General features: G+C 39.4%; 1 protein-coding gene across 1 annotated transcript in view; it reads left to right on the forward strand.

Annotated features, from left to right (window-relative positions):
• TBCK (TBC1 domain containing kinase) overlaps nucleotides 1-21,433 on the forward strand; it is a 108,516-nt gene that overhangs the window by 77,275 nt on the left and 9,808 nt on the right. Inside the window, exons 23-25 of the mRNA XM_086746128.1 lie at nucleotides 1,030-1,205; nucleotides 16,109-16,284; nucleotides 20,932-21,091. Coding sequence (XP_086602254.1) covers nucleotides 1,030-1,205; nucleotides 16,109-16,284; nucleotides 20,932-21,091 — 512 coding nt within the window. The remainder of the gene's footprint in view (nucleotides 1-1,029; nucleotides 1,206-16,108; nucleotides 16,285-20,931; nucleotides 21,092-21,433) is intronic.

The raw sequence follows: 21,433 nt of genomic DNA on the forward strand, positions 1-21,433 counted from the left end.
GAAAGTAATTGTTTTTGAAAAAAGAATGCAAGTAAATTCTTTCACTAACAATAGCCTTCTTTCCCTTGTGGGGTGATGAATATTAACAGTTCCCATATATATGCATATATGTGCCTACATGCATGCATATTTTCACTTTAGTTATTTGTGGAAACCACAATCATCTTGTTATATTTTTATTTTGCATTACTTGGAAGCAGATCAGTTAATCAGCAAAAATGCTGTAAATTGGTGTTAGGCTGTCGTGGTTTTGTTTAGTGAGGGGGGGCCTAAGGTGGTAGCTTTTGATGGCCTTGCTCCCAAACCATTTGAAATTCCCTCTTGTTCCATGGAATTTCATTTTCAGGCATGGCCACTGTCCTCTTGAAATGCTGCTTGGAAGAAATGAGAAGCCTAACAGGGAAGAATCACAGAACAGATTCCTAAATTTTTAACTTGCATCCTGATGTGTGAGAACTGGTTATCTTTTTTAGGGAGACCCCTTGCTGCATTTTTCAATTCTCTAAATTGATTCCTTTTGGAATTACAGAGCTTGTTTCTAGGGAAAATATTTTGATAGTCTGTCTCAATCCTTAACTCTCAATTTTCATGCGTACACTGCGTGAAAGGTACTTTTGAGGTACTGCATGTACTTACATTTGAGAGTCATAACTTTGGCTTTAATGAAGATGCCATACAATAACTGGGCTTTGATTATATTCCTGTCTTCGCATCAGTTAAAGTTCTGTAACACTTCTCTTAAACAGTGTGCTGTTTTTCCATACATACCTGGGGTAAAATTAATGCTTAAAATGTCTTTGCTGGTTTTTAATTAAAAAAAATTCTAAGTGTTTTTACTGAATAGGAAAATTATTTTGAAAACTACATCCCTTTTTAAGGGAGGAGACAGACAGAGACAGAGGTGTAGATGGATATATGTATATTTAGCAATGTTGTAGTTTGATTAATTGCCTTTACTGTTGTTTTTTTTTTCATGCTTGCATTTTTTTCTTTCTTCCCCCCCCCCCCACCCTTTATATTCCTGCTCAGAGATTGACATTGAGCGTTGTGTTCGTGAGTCAATCAACCTGTTTCGCTGGACCCCAAAGAGTGCTACATACAGGCAATATGCACAGCCTCCACGACAAGCCAGTGAGATCAATGGCATGAGAAGTTCAATGTCCTGCTTTTCAGCTGACTATCAGGAAGCACCTCAAAGTGACCTAGTAAGTGGCCTGGGAATTGGAGAGGGGAGAATTGTTCAGATTGCATGTTTCTTCTGCCCCGGGTGTTTTGGTTTTTTTTCACTTTAAAATTTAGGCAGGAAGAAAATACCCACCAAACCTCAGTTACTGGCATTTGTGTTGTCACTTCCAAGCACAGGGATTTGACACATTCATCAGATGTTCTGATTTGCTTGTCAGCTAGTGCAGTGTTAGAGCCTATACCATATTATTAATTTTGATGAACAATCCAATGCGGTGAATGAGAATTAACTGAAAGGCTGTTGGGTTTTGTTTTTTTAACTTTACTGCTTTGAACTTCAGCTTCTTTGATGTACGTGCCAATAAAATTATTTATTCTTGTGCTGGATTTCTGCCTCTCCTGACTCCTGCTCCTTTGGTTCTGTAGTGTTTGTTACTGCAACAGACCAATGTCCGTGACTTGCCTGCAGAACTACAGTCTTTATTGTAGGAGAAAGAGTAAAAAAAAAAAAAAAAGAGCAGTTTGCCAGTGAGAACTAGGTAGCTGCTTTTTCCATCTCATCATGTCAGTTAAAGGTATGGCTCCCGTTATTTTAAGAGGGTAGTATGTGAGTTATGGCTGCGTTTGTCTTGGCAAAGAAAAACTAGTGGCCAAGAATATATCTGCATTAAATACTCAATTTTGCAAAAATATTTTCCGCTTCTCTTTCCAGTAAAATCTGAGGGTTTTTTCTCTTGTCAAATACACCGTCTGAAGAATGGTCATTTCAAATTATTCCTTTTCGGAATTCCTCTCAGCTGTATAAATCTAGTCAGTCTCTTAAAAATTAAACAGTTTTGGTTTTCTTCCTTCCATGTTCTCCTACAATCAGAATTCATTCATGAGTGTATTACAATAATAGAGGAAAGATATATAGGCCTGCCATATCTATTTAGTCAATTGTTTTAGGTTTTAGTCTTTCCTAGTAGTTTTTCCTAACTACTAAGAAACTAAGAAGTGTATTGTCATTCAGGTGTATCTTACCATTTAAGATACTTAAACCTGAGTCTGATATCCAGTCATTTTATTTTTTTTTTTTACATTAGTTTTGATTTTGTTTCTATTAATGTATTTTCTGGAAGCCTTGGCCACAAATCCAGGACTCCAAGTGCTAGATGTGCAAATGCAGAACAAAAGAAAACTCCAAAGAGCTTTCAAGATTTAAGAAATAATAGGTGTAGAAAGGCAATTGGGAAAGAAAATGAAATGACAGGAGAATACTGGTTGTTGTCATACAGGAACTGTAGTCAACACAACTGTTGCTGTGCTGTTACAGAGATATGTAGAGAGACTTTCCAAAGGAGCTAAGGGCTGCAGTGTCATGCAGTAATTCAGCTAGGACCTTAGGAATTTATCTGGTACAAATTCCCACAGAAAACAGGCCCAACACCGAATTCAGGTGGGGTTACCCAGGGCTTTGTTCTGTTAGGTCATTAAAACCTTCAAGGAAAGAGATTATGCAGTCTGTCTTGGCAGCCTGACAGTGCTAACAGTGAAAATATTTTTGTGTATGTGCTAGCTTTTCTTAATGTTATGACAAGAGAGTAAAAGGACAGGTCTCCTCAGGCCTAAGGATGTGCTTTTACCTTTCTGTGTCCAAGCAAGAATGCAGGGACTTGGAAATAGCGAGAAGGGAGATAGGAGAAAGCAGCAATGGTCTACTGAACTGGTAAATAGAACAAAGATTTATATTTGTAGCAGACATAAAAATCCATTATTTTGGGTCAAGCAAAGTTTCTTTCAGTATTCTTCCGTTTCCTGAGAATTTTGGGGGGTATTTTTTTAAGTGATAGCAATTTTATTTTCATACCAGAAGTTGTGTTTGTTTATAATGCCAGTAACTACGCTCATCCATCCCACAATTTCCGAGAAACTAAGCTAATGTTTTTGCTATGTTGTAAAGAAGAAAAATAAATACCATAACTGCTATTGCCTCCTCTTTCATTTCTACTTAACAGCAAAGCATTTTTCATTTACTGCAGCATAACTGATGGTTTAACTGCCTTTGAAGCTCAGGTGTATTGGATCTTTTGGGTAGTGGTGTAGTTTTTTGGGGTTTTTTTTAGCTCGTGATGTGGAGCATCACTATGTGATTTATATAGAAACATGGGAAGATACTCAGATTTTTTCTGTAGCAAAGAGGAAACTAATCCCATGGGCACCTGAATGACACGGAAGCTGATTCATATGTTTAAGTTATAGTCTACAAACATGTTTGCTCTCACATGCTGTATTTTTGTGTGTCAGATTTTGCAACAGATATGTGCAAGCCAAGTATGTTATGGTTCTGTCAGAAGCCATAGTTCAGACTTTGAAAATTGTGTGTAATGTCAGCCACTAATGAGCTGCCTCTCACTTGTGACCAGTTCTGCACTTCTGGGTATTTGTCTTTATAAGATGACACTTCTCAGAGGTTTGAGCAACCTTGCTAATAAAATTTGAAACTACTAGTGAAATATACTTTTTACACCCAAAGATGGTGTGGGTTTTTTGTTTGGTTTGGAGAGGGGGGGGGGGGGGGGTTAAACCTTAATCCTGGAACTATCTATCTCTTTCTTCAGACATGTACGCTGCTGGTCTTTGCTGCCATGGGGAATCTTTTTTCTATTTGAAAGCAGTGGAATCTGAGTTCGATCTTTAGTACACAATAGCTCTAATGGATTTTCTAAAACACCATTGTGTCCTTGCTGGTCAGTCTAACTCTTAAAAAATTACTTTGCCATTTCCTCCTCCTGACCCCCGCATTTAGTTGGTCATTATTTGGACAAGCACTTTGCACTACATTTGTATCTCCAGTTTTATATTTGTGGGTCACCTCTATATTGGAGAGTAGGGAGGACAGGAAACAATTTCTTTGTAACCAAAGCTGTGGGTTTGCTTCTGAAGGTAATTTATGACTTCTTGAAACATTGTTTAGTGTATTTAATTCTAAACACCAGCTGTCTTCTACTCTTATATTTGTATTTTCCTTCTAAGCTGCTTCAGTTTGTTTCTTAAGTGCTTTTTATTGGCTACTCAAATATTTGTGTGAATCTGCATGTTACCGTGCTTTGGTTAATAATAACATGAGAAGTATTTGCCCCTGGGTGAGCACTTTTCTCTGTAAATCATCAGCCACTAAAACATAACTTTTGACTTTATCACTCGTGTTACTTAGTCTTCATTTTAGTGGCATCTATTTGCAACTTTATAAACAGGCTTGGGTGCTGTCTTCCATCCTGGACCTAAGTGTTGCTTAATCTTTTACTCTTTCAGCTAGTAAGTATTCCTGCTGAGATAAAATCTCAAGGAGGAAATAGTTTCAGAGAGAATGAATGTACATCTTAGGTGGTTTTGCATGTTTATTTTGAGAAAGATAAATTGTCAAAAATAAGAACAGAAAAACCCCTTAAAATTCACTACTAAATTTTGGTAGCACTCTACTGAAATTTGTGTCTGTAATTTTTTTTCTTGACCAGTGCACTGATGACTTGGGGGCGGAGGGGTGTTTTTGGTTTGGGTTTTTTTTTTTCCTTACTCTTCCTGAAACTTACTTTCATCTCCTAGAAACTCAAAGTGTTTTTCTTGAATGTCCAGGAGCCACGGAGACAAATAATGCTTGTCCTGTAACAATTTTCTGCTGTGCCTGTTATGTCCGTTATTATAGACATGGTAGAAGTACGGTCTCTCCAGCTGCTGGTATACTTCTAAATAAAAAATGAGAGAATGATGCAGTTTCTTTATCTATATGATTTTCTGCTCAGGTGTGGCAGGTGGCCTCCCAGAAATCCAAAGGCCAATCCAATAATTGTGCCTACATCTTGGTCTTCTACTGCCCACCCTCTCTTCAAGGGTGGGAGTTCCTGATGAATGTTGGGGAATGAAAGCATTCAACTGGAGAAAAGTCTACCAGATGATTATTGATCCTTGCACTGATTTAAATGCCACTGGTCCTTTTCGTTTTAGATGAATTAGGAGAAATACCTAACCAGGAAGGTGACTTAATAGCTTGATGAAACAGTAGAAACATGAAAAATATTTGCTTTTAGTAAAAATAGTGTGAGCAAAGTTTCCTGATGGTAACTTTTCTTTGCAGATAATCAAGTCTGCTTGTGTGACAGACGTCTTACAGATGGGCATTGAGGCCTGTTTGTGATAAATGCGCCAGTGCTCAGTTGCTTCTAATTTCCTGTGTGCACCTAGGATATATTTGTCAATAGAAAATCTACTGGCTAGGTTTATATTAAGCCCTTGAATAACTGCTGTAAAGTACATCTATGCTTCTAAAAGAAGCACAATGAGTAGTGGTATACCAGCACTTCCGTTTGAGTGTTACAAGCTAGGAAATGTCCGAGTGCAATGTCTGTGCTGTTTGTAACAGCTGTTACATACGTTCTGCCTCAAGAGTCTTCTGACTGCCTTGACCCATTTCAGGTTTGGTTTGTGTTCTGTTTTCGCAGGGAACTTGTTTTCGTTTTCTTCTTTCATTGTTCTACTACTCAATAAAAAGCTGTTCCTCAGATTTGTCTTTAGTTCATGTTGTGCAAAGCATTAACTGACCAAGATCTGAGTGAATGTTTCTAATTTATTTTGCGTGTGCCTTTGATGCTTCTGGGTTTCTGATTGTAGCTGCCAACAGCTTAAGTGAGAAGATGGGTTTATGTGCAAGTTTTGAGATGAGTTGGTTAAAATACACTTATGTCACTCCCTTGTGAGTGAATAAACAATTGTTTAGGCATGTCATAAACTCTTCACATTGTGACAAATACTTTCAGGAATTGTTGAAAGCTTCAGAATTTTATCTACGTATTTGTTAGCTTTTCAAAGGTTTTTTTGATACTTATAGCTCAGGCAGCCAGCAACCAAAAAGTGGGGAGTGTAAGGAAACCTCTGCTTCCAGTGCTTTGGTTCTGCAGATTAAATTAACTAAAGAAGCCTTTTTTAGCACTTTCTCTACTCTGGTTGGTTTTAAAAATACGAATGTATTTTGTTATGTTTTAGGACTTTTTCTGATAGAAGATAAGGCATTAAATCAATTACCAGAGTAGATAAAACAAGGAGTATGTTGGCTTAGGAAATAACTGATGTTAAATGTTAATTTAAGAGTCTCTAATGAATGTTGTGGTTGTTTAAGTTGTACTGTAAATAGCAATTATTTTAATTGGATTTAAACTCATTGGAACAAATGTGCTGCGTTATTTTCTTAGCTGAGGCAGAATTAGAGAATATAATAATAAGAGAATATAATAATAATTATAATAATCTAATATTATTTAGATGAGGCTTTAATAGTTTGTTATACACTCACTTAGGTCATATTTAAGGATTGTAAACATATTTTGCACAGGCTTGGTTTCCAAGTCTCCTTGGGACGTGTTTGCTGTGGATGTAAATGGGGCAGTCGGAGCAGCCAAAGCACGCTCTGCTGTAGCCTTAAGCTCCAATTATGGATTTGCTGGCTGTCCATCTAGTCCTTCCTCACAAGCCTTTGCGATTATACCCACTTTGAAGTTGAAAGCTGGATGTATTTGACCTTTTTGACCTCCCACAATTGGGACTCCATGACTGATTAACAAATGTGCTGGGGGAAAGGGTGTAATTATACCTGTAAAATTAAAAAAAAACAAAAATCTAGCTAATTTCTCTCTCAGCATTTTGTGGGAATGTTCCTCTTTGGGGTTTTTCTCTAATTTAGAAATTGTTTTAAAATCAGATTCTGGGTTTGGTAGCTTTTGATTAATTAAATGTTAGGAGATTCATTTTTCTCTTTTTTTTTCAGCCTTGCCATATTACTGGGGAAAATAAATTTACTTTAAAAAAAACATAAGCAGTAGCCACCATATGGCAGAATAAGGAATAAGGCAGGTATTGTCACCACCCTTTAAGATGTGGAAGTTATTGAGAAATTAGCTGTTTATTATGGGTTTGATCCTTTCTTCATCTGGTAAAGTCGTGAACAGAGCAGTACAGTCAAGTCTGTTACAGCTGTTAATTAGTTTGAATTTGAACCAACTCTGTTTTTCCCTTCTATGCCCAATCTTAGTCCCTGTGGAGTGTATCCTGTGAGAAGACACTGCCTGAAATGTATATGGTTAGCACTGGTGATGTAGTCTGAGGTCAGTCCTTGCCAAAGTAAATTATTGGAATATTGAAATGAAAAATGGAGGAAAACCAGAATTTCCCAAGTCTCTCTGGCCAGTGTTACATCTGCCCAGCTGTACTCAATACTTGGCTGTAGCTGGCACTCTGAATCTGAGCTCTGCCAAGTAACACTGTGTTTTTTGCCTGTGCTTTTTCCATCTTTATTGATTGATGCCAGTTTTCCTCACTGATTACTGGTGGGTGATGATGTGATATGTGAGCCAGTATGGTTCCATTCTTGAACACTTGGTGTTGTGCAAATGTTTCTTTCCAGAAGTGCGGCTGGAGCAAAGCTTTATATTACACGTAAGTTTTAGCAAGGAGGATTTTGCTCAGTCTTACTGAAGAGTGGTAGCAGTAAGCTATTTTTTGGAACACCTCCTTTTTTTTTTTTCATACACATCCAATGTGCATGGAGAATATTAGAAAACAGTTGGATATCTCAGTGTTTTAATAACTTCACTGATAATTATTTATTTGGTTGCTGACAATGTGGCATTTTGTGAGGGATGCTTTAGTATTTTCCCCTGAGAAATGCAAAGGAGATCGACTCCTGAGCTTAAATGGAGAGAACAATTTCAGGCTGTAGGGGTCCTGAATGGCAAGCTGTTGTTAGACAAGACACAGTTGTTTACTTTGTTTTCACACGTTTTAGCACTGACTCCACCTCTCTTTGAGAGCGAGGGCTGTAGTGGAAATAAGTCTTTTTTTTGTCAACCAATATAAATACTTGGTGCGGTATCCTGGGTGACAGTTTTATTTCATACTTTGTTAAATAATCTATATTTTATCAAAAAATTAGCGACCTGCATCAAAACAAAAGGAAAATAAAGCAATGCAGTGTGTATATGAAGTTACTTTAGGAGAGAAGTAACACTTAGAATAACCCACTGAGTGTGCTAAAAGTACGCTTTAGGACCAGCATGGATGTAAAAAGCTTTAATGCTTTATTTAGTTTCTGATAAGCACAGTTGGCTCCTGCAGAAATAAATGGTCCACTTGGTATTACATTTTTTGTGTGTGCTTGTAGCATTAGAAGGCAGCGGGGCTTGGGAGAAATTTTTAAGTGACTTTTTGGAGGAGAAGTAAACTCAAGGATCTTAGTAGTTTATCTCACACTCACATATGTTGAGGGGCACAGACTCAGCTACCTCCTGCCACTCACAGCACCCCTAACTTCAGCGTGCACTAATTCCTGGGTATGCCATATATTGCTGCTGTGAAAGTTATGTCTTAGAGCATAGTGCTGTGTAACAGTGCTATTGAGAACATGTAATAAAAATGAATTTTCATGACATGGGAAGGGGGTGTACTATGTCAGAGACGTTTACTTCTATCAAAGGCTTAAGGTGTTTTTTTCCTCTAGTCCCCAGTCCTCTGTCCTACCCTGTTCTTTTTCTTCATATAGATCTCTATAGGAGCCTGCCTTAGGCTAATCTTGAATCCAGGATTCGATCACATCCCTCTCTTGATGTACCTGAGACCAAGCTAATAAGTGCTGTGTGTTTTCTCAATTGAGTCAGGATGTGGTGTCGTTACAATCGATCTATATTGGAAAGTGCAGTGAAAGGATGAAAAAGACTCCTGAATGCAGCTTTCTTGCCTGGTGCTGTTGCTGTGTTCTTGCATTTGATGCCTAATACAAATTTTGTGGTGGCCTACGTGATCGTATCAACATCATCTTAATCTACTAGTAAAATTGTTACAGCTATGTGTATATATTTTTTTTTTCTCATCTGCTATTGTTACCAGTGGAAGATCTGATTTTTCAAATATGTGTGACAGCATAACTCAGAGTGCATGCTGATTGCAGAGTTGAACCTGCAGCAGAACACAGTCACAGAGCCCATCCTGCAAGTGTGAATGAACATGTTTTAGAATGATGGGCATAAATGTTTCTGTGATGCTAAAGTGCATCACAGTGATGCTAAAGTGCATATCTCACCAAAGCTTGGGCCCAGGTTTCAAAAATGAGCAGAGTGGTACAGAAATCCAAGGAGATTGATGTGAAAAGCACACATAGCTTACATGGTAACTGTCTGGCTAAACATATTTTCAAACTTTTTGGCAATTACTCAAATTCAGCACTTCTCTTTATAGTCACTAGTTAAGATATAGCCTTATGTTTTCCTCTTTGGCAGGCTTCACAGTGGTGAATAACTGAAAATGTCCCAGAGCTGTGCTGCCATTGTTAATGCCAGTTCAGAAACAGGAGTCATGGATAAATAGCAACTACAGTTGAATCCTGAAAAAAAAAGATGGATTTCCTAAATCCAAGGTGTCTGACACCAGGTGACACACGTGATCACATTGTGAGGGAAAATGAATTTCTCTTTGAGTTGCACTTTGCATTGAGATGTGATACTATGTTCCTGTAGGTTTTGTTTTTAAAGAGGGCAAGGGAATCTCTGACAATTCATGTTCTTAAGATTCTGTAATATTTTTTTTCTCAAAGCAAAGTAATACAATTTCTTGTCAAGGAGACAGAGCATCTCTCAAGAGGAAAAAGAGGTAGCAAAGGAAAACGGAGAAGGTTTGCAAGATCATTCTTGCTGCTTCTTTTACCTCTAGATTTATTTCATGCTAAAGCATTTTGTGTGTGTTTTCAGGCATGGCTGAATTATGGCTCAGCTTTGTAGTTTAAAATGGTTCCCTGGGATGGTGAGAAGTGTTTACCCGTTTTATCATATCAGAGGCAATAACTAATGAGACTTTGCAGCATGTCTGCCTAGCTGCTTGCAGGGAATAACTTGTCTTTCTGCTCTGCTGCCTCAGTTTATTCACTCAGTTATGTTATTCCAGGCTGAAAGAGAGGTTTCCATACAAATGAGCTACTTCGACAAGCAGAGCTCACTTACATTTTTGTAGATTGCCTACAATGGTGTATGAAGACATTTGGAGGATGTTCGTGAATGGCAATTTGCTAACAGTTGCTCTTTGTGCACTACTTACAGTATGGGTTCTGGAGCAGGGAGCTCTGTGGGAGAGTCAGGATGGTGGAGAAGGTGGAAGAGTACAGCTTGCAAAAATTGCCTACAAATCTGTCCTTAAATGTCCTGTTCTTCTTGCTTATTCTCCCTCTTCTTTTCTACCAGTTGTTTTCATCTGGCTGCTATATTTTAATTAGTATAAAATAGTGCTACTCTATACAAATGTATTTATCACAAAGCTTATATGATGGCCATTGTATATTATATTTAGTTGTAATTTACTGTAAAAAAATACATTAGCTTTCTTCCACTATCATAATTTAAAGTAAATACCAGCACAAACAGCAATATCTTCACTACAAACTAGTGTGACCCTTGATTCAGAGTTGCACCTGTTTGTGGTTGCTGTGTGAATCTGCTTTTGTCTCTTTCTCTGTTTGATCAATTCCTCAGAAATCTTTTAAAACCATTTTCTTCTAAGCTGGTTTGAAAATGTTTTTGTCATCTTATTCCTAGAGATACATGCATACACTGGTTTCAGAAACAAAACATTATGTTCCAAAAATATGGAGTGACATCTTCCATGATGTATGTTTCTTTGTGATGGACTTTGATATTTTGAATACATTATTTTCTTGAACCCCAGATTTTAATTATACTGACTTTCAGGCTGAAGCTCTTTCTGTATTACATTTGCTGCAATAAGTTTTGCCAACTTCAAAGATAAAAGGGGGAAACCCTGCTTCTACTCAGATAAAGCTATCCTTTTCATGGTTAAAAGTTGCTTTATAGCTCCTGTGTTTATCAGGTGGGACTGTCAAGTACAGGTTCAGCAGAACTAAAGATACTTGCTTATTTTCTCAAAAAGAAAAAAAAAAAGTTTGTCTTCATTCAATAGCCAGGATTAAATGCTTGTAAGAGATTACAGGCTAATGGAAAAATAGATAGGAGCTATGATTGCGCCAGCCTCATGTTCTGAAGTGCTTTAATCTTTCTGAAGCTTGACTTCTAATTTGAGAATGCATAAGCAACTTTAATTCCAAATATTAAAAAAAAAATACATTCTTAATGCCTATTTCTTCTTATTAAGAGCAGTAAATGCATATGGCTTAGCAACTCCCAGGCCTATTTGAAAATTAATGGAGTGAGAAGAATAAGTACTTTGAAAGTGAAGAATTTAGGGTGATGTCAGAGAAACTTCTAGGAGACAAGTAGACCTTAGACTTCAGCCTAAGTACTCTTTTTCCTGTTACCAGCCTGCTGATGAAGCAGTCTTTCCTGATGAACAACTTCTTATAGCTGACTAATCTAAAGCAAGATTCATGCTTGAAGTTAGGATGCACTAAAATAAGTCTCTTTGTAAGAAAACAGGCGAAGCAACTTAAGTAGTAAACTCTTCTTAGTATGTGTAGACTTTTGTGTGTCTATCTTTCTGGTAATTCTTACCTTTTCTAAGTAATGACAGACAGTTATCTCTGTATGTGAACATAGTTCTCAATTTCAGTAGTCAGTATACAATTTCTTACACTGATTCTAAAACCATGAGAATATTGACTAAACTGCTGGAGTGCTACACGAGTCTGTAACTGGACTTGTAACTACCCTCTAGCACTGTGACCTTTTGCCTTTTTTAAGAAAGAGTAAGATTTGGGGTTTTTTTTTTGGAGTTTAAGTACCATGTCTGCATTGGAAAAGATATTGGCAAATAGATGGAAGATGGAAAATAGATCACAGCAGAAGGGTGATTGAAGGGCAGAAACAAGCATCTTATATATGTGATACCCTATTTGAACTTAAACTTTTACCAGTTGTTACCCTGGCTATTTATTTAATTGTCCTGTTTGTACCCCCCCATGGAGTAAAAAGTATTACTAGCATGGACATGTTGGTTTGTGGGATAATCCTTACACTCCCTTCATTGTTTAACACAAACAAAAAATTGCAGATTCAACAAGACAGTGTAAGTAGCTGTCCTGAGATGTGACTACCTGCAGCTTAATTTAGCTGGAATCAAAGTTTCAGTTGAATACTACTACCTGTTCACAGTTTGTTGAATGTTTGTCAGTAATTACTAACAGACTATCAGTGCCATGCACTTTTTCTGAGAGCAGCTAGCCTTACCCAAAGGATTTGGTTTAAAGTGGACCTTCTCCCTTCCTTCACCTGCTGTTTCTTCTGGTTTGTTACAGACAGAAACCAATGCCTGCAATGGTGTAATAAAACCTAAATAAAGAATTGAAGACAGCAGTCAGAACAAATGTTAAGCCTCCTGTCTAAAATGTCAGCCTGTGTCCCACACATCCATTCTTAGTTGGCCAGGCTGAGGCAAAGAGAGGTGGCAGACAACGGCTGTGACACTGTTGTGGAGAGAAGTAGGAAAGATGTTAAAAATTCAGAAGAATCTGCAAGATTGGGTGCTCGAGGGCCATGACAGCCTCAAAAGCTATCTGAACTCAAGTCCAGTACCAAACTACAGGTATCTGTAGCAGAATGGTGATATGAAGAGGAGGTGTGAGGAGGACTGGGTAGAAGCATTGACAGCTTGGTGTTAGCCACATCTAGCTTATGCTGACAGTTCCTTAGAAAATTTGTGTGAGAAAATGTCTGACACAAAATATAGTTGTTACCAGATACAGCAGATAAAGTAAAAAAATTTTAATGTAATTTGGAAAGATGATCTTATAAGTACAGACACTTTATAATTTGAAGGACATAAATCAGTCTGATAAAACAGTTTTTAAAATAAAGAATTGATTCAGCAATTCTATTTCATGCAAGTCTGTCAAGGAGCTTTAGGCTGCAGTTTTGTTCAAATTCGCTATGGGTGAATTTTGACTGGTTTGTTTTGTTGTGGTTTTGTTTAGTGAGGGGGGGCCTAAGGTGGTAGCTTCTGTAGGAAACTGCTAGAAGTCGCTCCCCTTTGTTCAGCGGACTCAGCTGGGCCTAGGGCGGATCTGCTGCTGGCCAAGGCCGAGGTGATTGGTAGCAGAATGTTCCGTGATAACGCCTCTGCAATAACGTATTTAAGAAGGGGAAAACGGGGGGGGGGAAAAAAAAAAAAGCTGAGCGGGGGCAGAGGCACAGAGGGGAGGTGTGGGCCTTGCAGGCCTCACCCTCTGGCCTCCCGCCAGGCGGCCAACTGGGCCCAACTCAACCCGGCCTGGCTGCAAGAAGTGGAGAGGAGATGAGCTGGATGATGTGAAGAGATCCTGAGAGGCGTCTGCCTGCCTGTTGTGAAGACCTTTTCCTATGAGAGAAACAGCTGCAGACGCCAAGGTCAGTTCAGAAGGAGGGGGAGGAGTAATGCAGCTCCTGGCCAAGGTTCCCCTGCAGCCCGTGGTGACGACCATGGTGGAGCAGGTTGTCCCCCTGCAGCCCATGGAGGTCCACAGAGGAGCAGAGATCCACTTGGAGCCCATGAAGGACCCCACACCGGGGGAGGTGGATGCCTGAAGGAGGCTGTGGCCCGTGGAGGGCCCGCTGGGGCAGCCGTTCTGGAGAGACTGCACTCCGTGGAACAGATGACCCATGCCAGAGCAGTTTCATAGAATCATAGAATGGTTAGGGTTGGAAGGGACCTTCAAAGGTCATCTAGTCCAACCCCCCTGCAAGGAACAGGGACATCCCCAACTACATCAGGTTGTTCAGAGCCTCATCCAGCCTGGCCTTGAACGTTTCCAGGGATGGGGCATCCACCACCTCTCTGGGCAACCTGTTCCAGTGTTCTACAACCCTCACTGTAAAAAATTTTTTCCTAATATCCAATCTAAATCTACCCCCCTCTATTTTAAAACCATTACTCCTTGTCCTATCGCAACAGGCCCTGCTGAACAGCCTCTCCCCATCTTTCTTGTAGGGCCCCTTGAGGTACTGGAAGACCGCTATCAGGTCTCCCCGGAGCCTCCTCTTCTCCAGGCTGAACAGCCCCAACTCTCTCAGCCTGTCCTCATAGGAGAGGTGCTCCAGCCCTCTTATCATCTTCGTGGTCCTCCTCTGGACCTTCTCCAACTGGTCCATGTCCTTCTTGTGCTGGGGGCTCCAGAACTGGACACAGTAGTCCAGGTGGGGTCTCACCAGGGCAGAGCAGAGGGGGAGAATCACCTCCCTCAACCTGCTGGCCATGCTCCTCTTGATGCAGCCCAGGATGCGGTTGGCCTTCTGGGCCGCAAGGGCGCATTGCCGGCTCATGTTGAGCTTCTCGTCCACCAGCACTCCCAAGTCCTTCTCCTCAGGGCTGCTCTCGATCCATTCCCCGCCCAGCCTGTATTTGTGCCTGGGATTGCCATGACCCAGGTGCAGGACCTTGCACTTGGCCTGGTTGAACTTCATGAGGTTTGCACAGGCCCACCTCTCCAGCCTGTCAAGGTCCCTCTGGATGGCATCCCTCCCTTCCAGCGTGTCGACGGCACCACGCAGCTTGGTGTCATCGGTGAACTTGCTGAGTGTGCACTCTATCCCACTGTCCATGTCGCCAACAAAGATGTTGAACGGGGCCGGGCGCAACACAGACCCTTGAGGGACGCCACTCATGACCGGTCTCCACATGGACATTGAGCCGTTAACCACCACTCTCTGAGTGCGGCCATCCAGCCAACTCTTTATCCGCCGAGTGGTCCGTCCACCAAACCCATGTCTCTCTAGTTTAGAGAGAAGGATGTTGTGCAGGACAGTGTCAAAAGCTTTGCACAAGTCCAGGTAGATGATGTCCGTTGCTCATCCCTTGTCCACCAATGCTGTCACCCCATCATAGAAGGCCACCAAATTGGTCAGGCACCATCTGCCCTTGGTGAAGCCATGTTGGCTGTCATGAACCACCTCCTTGCTCTCCATGTGCCTTAGCATGGTTTCCAGGAGAATCTGCTCCATGACTTGCCAGAGGTGAGGCTGACCGGCCTGTAGTTGCCCGGGTCTTCCTTATTCCCCTTTTTAAAAATAGGGGTTATGTTCCACTCATCAGAGACCTCACCAGATCGCCACGACTTCTCAAATACGATGGCCAGTGGCTTAGCAACTTTATCTGTCAGTTCTTTCAGGACCCACGGATGGACCTCATCAGGTCCCATGGACTTGTGCACCTCTAAGTTCCTCAGATGAACCCGAACCTGCTCTTCGAGTACAGTGGGCGGTTCTTCATCCTCGCAGTCCCTGCTTGTGCCTTCTACAGCTTGGGTGGCGGGTCCTTTCACAAAGGACTGTGGCATATGGGTGGAACCCCACAACAGAGCAGGGGAGGAATGTGAGGATTCTTCCCCCGACTATGAAGCAGCGGCGTAAAACATCGCGTGATGAACTGACCGCGACCCCCATTCCCTCTTCCCCCCTGTGCCTCTCAGAGGGGGTAGTAGGGGTAATGTTAAGTTCGGGAAGAGGGAGGGGTGGAGGGAGGTTATCTTGTTCTCTGTGTCGTTATCCTGCTGTTTTTATTAATAAATGAATAGTTTTCTCCAACTCGAGTCTGTTTTGCCCGTAACGGTAACTTTAAGGATTTTCTCCCCGTCCTTATCTCAAACCTTGAGCCATTTTTCTTCTGTTATCTCCCCCTATTCTCTCGGAGGGTGGGGGGAGTGAGAGAGAGACTGCGTACTCTGGTCCCGATCGGGGCTGAACTACGACAGTAGTAGAGAAAAAAAGACTGTAATTGGCAGATAGACATTTGACACTGCTCTGAAGCTTTTCTGTATGGATAGTTTAACTCAAATTAGTTCAGAGTTATAAGGAAAAGATCTGGTTTTGTCTGAGTTGTTACACTTTGAGGTTGTCAAATAAGTAGAAGTTTCAAAGAACACCATGTCTCTAATTCTGTCGCCTCTAATATTAATTTTCTTCTCTTGAAGTCTAGGGATTCCATCAAGTTGGATGATCTGAAGGCAGAGGTGTCACCACGAATTTCAGCAGAAGATGTGATTGATCTGTGTGAGTTGACAGGACCTTGTCATTCCAAAACACCTGTAAAGAAAACAAAGTCTAGCAAGCCAAAGCTGCTGGTGGTGGACATTCGTAACAGCGAAGAGTATCCTTCAAATGTGAGGGCCAGCCTTGCCAAATCATGCTTGCATCAATTATTTCCTCATTATTTGCAGGCAGTGAGACATTAGAACAGTAAATAATGGGAAGGGATGTGGTAAAGGTACAGTGGAAGGATCGAAGGCAGATTTTTTTTTTTTTTTTGTCATGGAGAGGTGTGGTTTGCAGAGAAGAGAAGAGAACAAATGTTTTTTTGCCTTCCTATTTTAAGCTGTAGGTCTAGTAAAACCACTTCATCCCAGTAGCACAATTACTTTAATGCTCCTTTTTTTTTTTATGAGAGCTGTTGTCAGCAGGCCTTCCCCATTTAATATGACTGATATTTTGGAAGGGTGTGAGGCTTTCCAATTAAGTGGAAGAGGAGATAGAGAAGAGTTGATAGCTCACCTGCTTTGCCAGTGCCTCAGTGGAAAATCAATTCCTATTGGGTGCCTTCTTGCTATTTTCAGGTAATGCAGCCAGATGCCTGCCCTAACTTATGTCCTCTGGTTAGCTTATAATCAGATAAGTCTTAAAGGTAACTTGAAGCTATATTTTTATCAGGGTTGCTATCCTGTCTACACCTTACTCATTTATTCTTTTTCAAATGCATAGTTCTTTCCATGTGGAGTGTTTTTTAATTGTTTTTCTGAAGTAGTGTAGTTATGGGGCTGTGTTTGTTTGGATTTCAGAAGGGGGAGTCGTTCTTACAGATGCACTTTGCCAGGAACGCGCATCTTTGTCAACATCCATCTAAAAGTGGGAATAATGATGAGATTTTATTAGTGGTAGCTCTTAATGTTATACTGAGTATCTGGGAATGTACTTGTTATTGGTTTGTATCACTCTGAGTATTGCTCCTTTCATAATAGCAATATCATGAAAGGAGCAATAGGTGATATAGACAGGTTTCTTTGCAGTACATGTAATCTTAGCTTGCTCTGTCAAAAGGTGTAATTCTTAATGGATAAACAATACTCAATATACAAATTACAGAAGAATGATGAGTTTTAGTCCACCTTTTACTTTGAGAAAGGAAGATCGTTCTTTTTATGTATGTCTGGCTTGTTCTTAAAGATCTCCAATGACAGAGATTCAACAGACTCCCAACATCTTTACCATTAGAAAAGATCTTCTAGTGTCTAACAAGTGCTACTAACATACTGCATGTGTATTAGAAAACTGTAAATTCTAGATAATGAAGTGAATAGTGGGTCAATGCCAATATTTGGGCTAGAATATGTAGTAAAAATTAGAACAAATAATGTTTCAACCTCATTTTTTTCATCTAGTTTGTTAAAATACTACTTCAAAGTAGTTGTGTATGTGGAAAAACACTGCCATTAACATTTTTCTCTGTTATGACAGAATATGGGGAAGTAGAAAAATATTGTTTTAATATAGAGGTAAATTTATTATTTACTTAGTTAACAGAATAGTATAATTGGGCTATTCTAAATTTAAACTGTTATTTTCAAGGATTTATAATTTTATTGTATGCCAAACTTGAACCTGTAATGTGATCTGCTGTGTAGATAAAACAGAGTGGTCAAAGGAACACACACACAAAAAAAAGTAATTTTTCATTTTTATTAATTTCATGCATCAGTTAAGGATTCCAATTAAGTAGAGATTTGTGTATCTGAGTAGTTTGACTCTTTATTTTCTGTATTCCAGAGGCTTCTTTACTCCTGGACCTAGAGTGTTGAAAATGTGGTCTTTTTTATTCAGAAAACAGTAAAAACGTAGGCTGTTTTCTGAGACATAATTTCTTCATCAAGAGATACTAGATAATAATTTTTAGGCTCCAGTTTAAAAGAGAAGTCCCTGAATTAAAAATTATAAAAGTTATTGTTACTGCATGGAAAGCTTAGATATTACAGAGTTAAATAATGTTTCTAGTTCTACGTGCATTGCTCATTATTTAAGCTAATTCCTAGAAATCATCATGGAGAATGCAGAAGGAGAGCAAGTAATATCAAATGCCTGGACTAGAATCATTGCACAGAAAGGCTATTATCTGTGTACAGTAATTTCTTCATATTATAATTAGGATCAAAAGCAAGATGTTTGCTTAAATGTTTCTATAGCTTTCCTAATAGCTTGATAATAGGATCTACTCTACTGTTGTACTAATCCTATTCTACTCTAGCAGAGTGGATTCAAAATTTCAATTATTTTAAAATCATTTGACTGCTATGAAGTGAGTGATTTTATAAGGCTGTTGCTCATATTACCAAATTTTAATCAGACTTTCCATTTATATTTCTTGAATGAGGAGGCATGCTGGAGGGAGAAAATCTCCACAGCTTGAACAGTGCACAGTAATCACTGCTGCTGTTGTTTTGATCTGGTTGGAGTTTATGGTAGACTAAAATGTCCTGTCCTTTAAATAATGGGTGGACTTCAATCCTAGTACCCATCTGGTATTAGGAGGTAGGGAATGTCATTATTTAAAAGGCAGCCTGGTGGGTAGTAAGTACCCCTTGAATGAGTTGGTTTGTATGTCAATCTTAGAAGAAAACGTGGGATATAGAAAGCTATTAAACTGTCAGGAGTTCTGAATACAAATGGGAAACCATAGGAATACTGCATTCAGTGTCCTGTTTAATCTCACAGTGAGGAAACAGTCTTTGTCACAAAATTTCAACAAACTGTATGTTACTGTGGTGTATATTTTTAAAATGTGACAGACCACTGTGAGGTGTTTCAAAAATAAGATCATGTTTTATGTTTTGTTGTTAGTCTTCCACATCGTCTATGCCTGTCAGGCTGAACTTCGCTCTCACTTTGTTTTCAGTGTGATTTGAAAAAAGCATGAGAGGACTTGTATCAAACATGCTTCATATTTCATACTAGGATGCACTCGAAAGCTAAGGCATTGTTTTGTGATAAAGCTCATGTTGCAAGGCCAATAGCTGGTGACCCTTTTTCCCAACAGACAGCTTTGTAACAGAAGACTTTCTAATGAAAAGGTATACTCAGAGCAGTGTCTCTGTTGGCCAGCAATTCGTCTAAGGCTAATTTTATTAAGCGTGTTAGTAGAAGCACTGGCAGCCTTCCATTCCTATTATGAAAGTTATAGCTGCATACTTAGGGTCTCTCAGTCTGTAGCACAAAATCTTGGCCTTTTTGTTCAATTATCTTAGTACTGGAATGCTTAAGGTGGTCACTTAGGAAGAATGTGAATAACAGCAAGTACCGTTTGGATCTGTCTGGTTTGGTACTAAGGTTAATATGAAATGTATTTTTTTGTTGAAAGATTAGGGCAAGGTTCTCTGAGCAGTTAAGCATACTCAGTGGCAGAAGTGCGAGCAACTAAATGTGTCCAGAGTAATTTTGTGTCTGAACGATGATTGCTTCAGAACTTTTACCCTGGTTAGTAGCAGTAAGTGATGTGGTTATAAATGGGGTTGGGGAAAGGGAATTCACACAGATTAGTGATGGAGCGGTGTGGTCATTTTCACCTTCAGAACAGAAACAAACAACGTTAATGAATGGTACGTTATCATATTTTGTTCTTTAAAATGTTTGAGTTGTTTTTTTTTTTTTTAATATAGCCATGATTTTCCCACAATGATCATAAAGCTGAAACTGTTACATAAATCATGAGAAATTAATGCTAGTATTAACCCAAAGTCAATTAAATCTTACCTCCATTTAAGGCAGCTCCTTTATTAAAAAGGATTCTGGGATTTAATAATAAATTAAACTAGCTTTCTGCAAGTACAGTAGTAAAGATCTGGATATTTGACATTCTGTATATTTTTGCAGAACTTTGCTATTTCCCACCTCTGTTCTTGTTTATTGTTGGGGAAGGGGAGTGATCCAGGCATGTGTGTACAGTCTGTGAAAGTAATTGAGATTTGTCAAGGTTGTGGCACACTTTCAAATTCATAAAAAGCTAGGTAGTAGTGGTCCAACTTAATTTTTATTGAAGAGATTTTCACATTCAATATTTGTTCATAAAATCTCATTGAATGATCATCCTTTGAAAGTGAAGCACGACTAACTATATCTCAGAGTTCGTGGCACTCATATGTTGTTTGCTTTTCTATACCCAATACGCACTCGCTGTTAGTGGGATTGCAGATAATATACGTGATGCTCATTGTCTGGGAATCCCAAGTGCACGTACATTAGAATTTCAGTTTGGATCAAAATTGCAGGGGGCTTGCAGAGGTTGGCAGGAGGTTTGAGGAAATTTTGCAATAATCCCTGTTTAGTTTTGGTTCTCATTGTAAGTACTTTATTCCTTTTGCATAAAACTCCTCTGGAACAGGTCCTTCAGCTGCTTATTGGTATTTAGCTCCTGTTATCAGACTAGTGCCTGTTTGAATCCAGGAAAATATGTATACTGTGGATACGTGATCCTTAGCACCAAGTGTTTCATTTAGCAGATCAGTTTCCACAGTGCTGTGCTATGCCCTTTTTGAAACAAACAACTCTTCATTCAGTCCTTTTTTCTATGTAGCGTCAGAAGTTGTTTTCTCCTCATGAGTAAATAGTAAATGAGGTTTGACAAAATATACCAGCACAGAAGACCAACACTGTTGTATCATGACAGCCAGGATGAAGAGCAGGTTCGTCCTACAGCTGTATGTGTACCACAGATTTCTCTGCAGTTCAGATGTCCTTAACTGCTCTTCCTAAGCTTTAACCGTGGCCACATTTCTGGCAGCATCAATGTCCCATTTGCATCAGCATTTACTGCAGAAGGAGATCTCATCCAGTGCCCAGCAACTGCTATGCTCCAGAGCTTTAAAGGAAGAGTTGTGGTGATTGTAGGAAATGCAGTGAAGAACACAGCTGCCGTAAGTATATTGTTTTAATTTATATGTTTATACTTAGAAATACACCAGTGGTATAAACACAGACAAAAGTAAATAAATGCTAACTTGGGATACCATGACAGGATTTGGGGTGGGTTTTTTTTGTTGTTGTTGTTGTTCATTTCTGCTTCTAGATGAAGCCGTATTTCTCTTCAAGTGATCAACATCTGAGAAAGCTGATGTTTTGAAGCTAAATTATTTAACATTACCTTTTTCATCTTTAAAACTTTTATTTTTGGCATGTTATAGAAGTGACACCAGCACTTCTAATGTGCTTCAGCAAGATCTAGTTTTGAAAACTGACTTGCATTTACTCTCTGGTGT

This window comes from Chlamydotis macqueenii, chromosome 4 (assembly GCF_036417535.1).
Source record: "Chlamydotis macqueenii isolate bChlMac1 chromosome 4, bChlMac1.mat, whole genome shotgun sequence".
NCBI classification, from domain to species: domain Eukaryota; kingdom Metazoa; phylum Chordata; class Aves; order Otidiformes; family Otididae; genus Chlamydotis; species Chlamydotis macqueenii.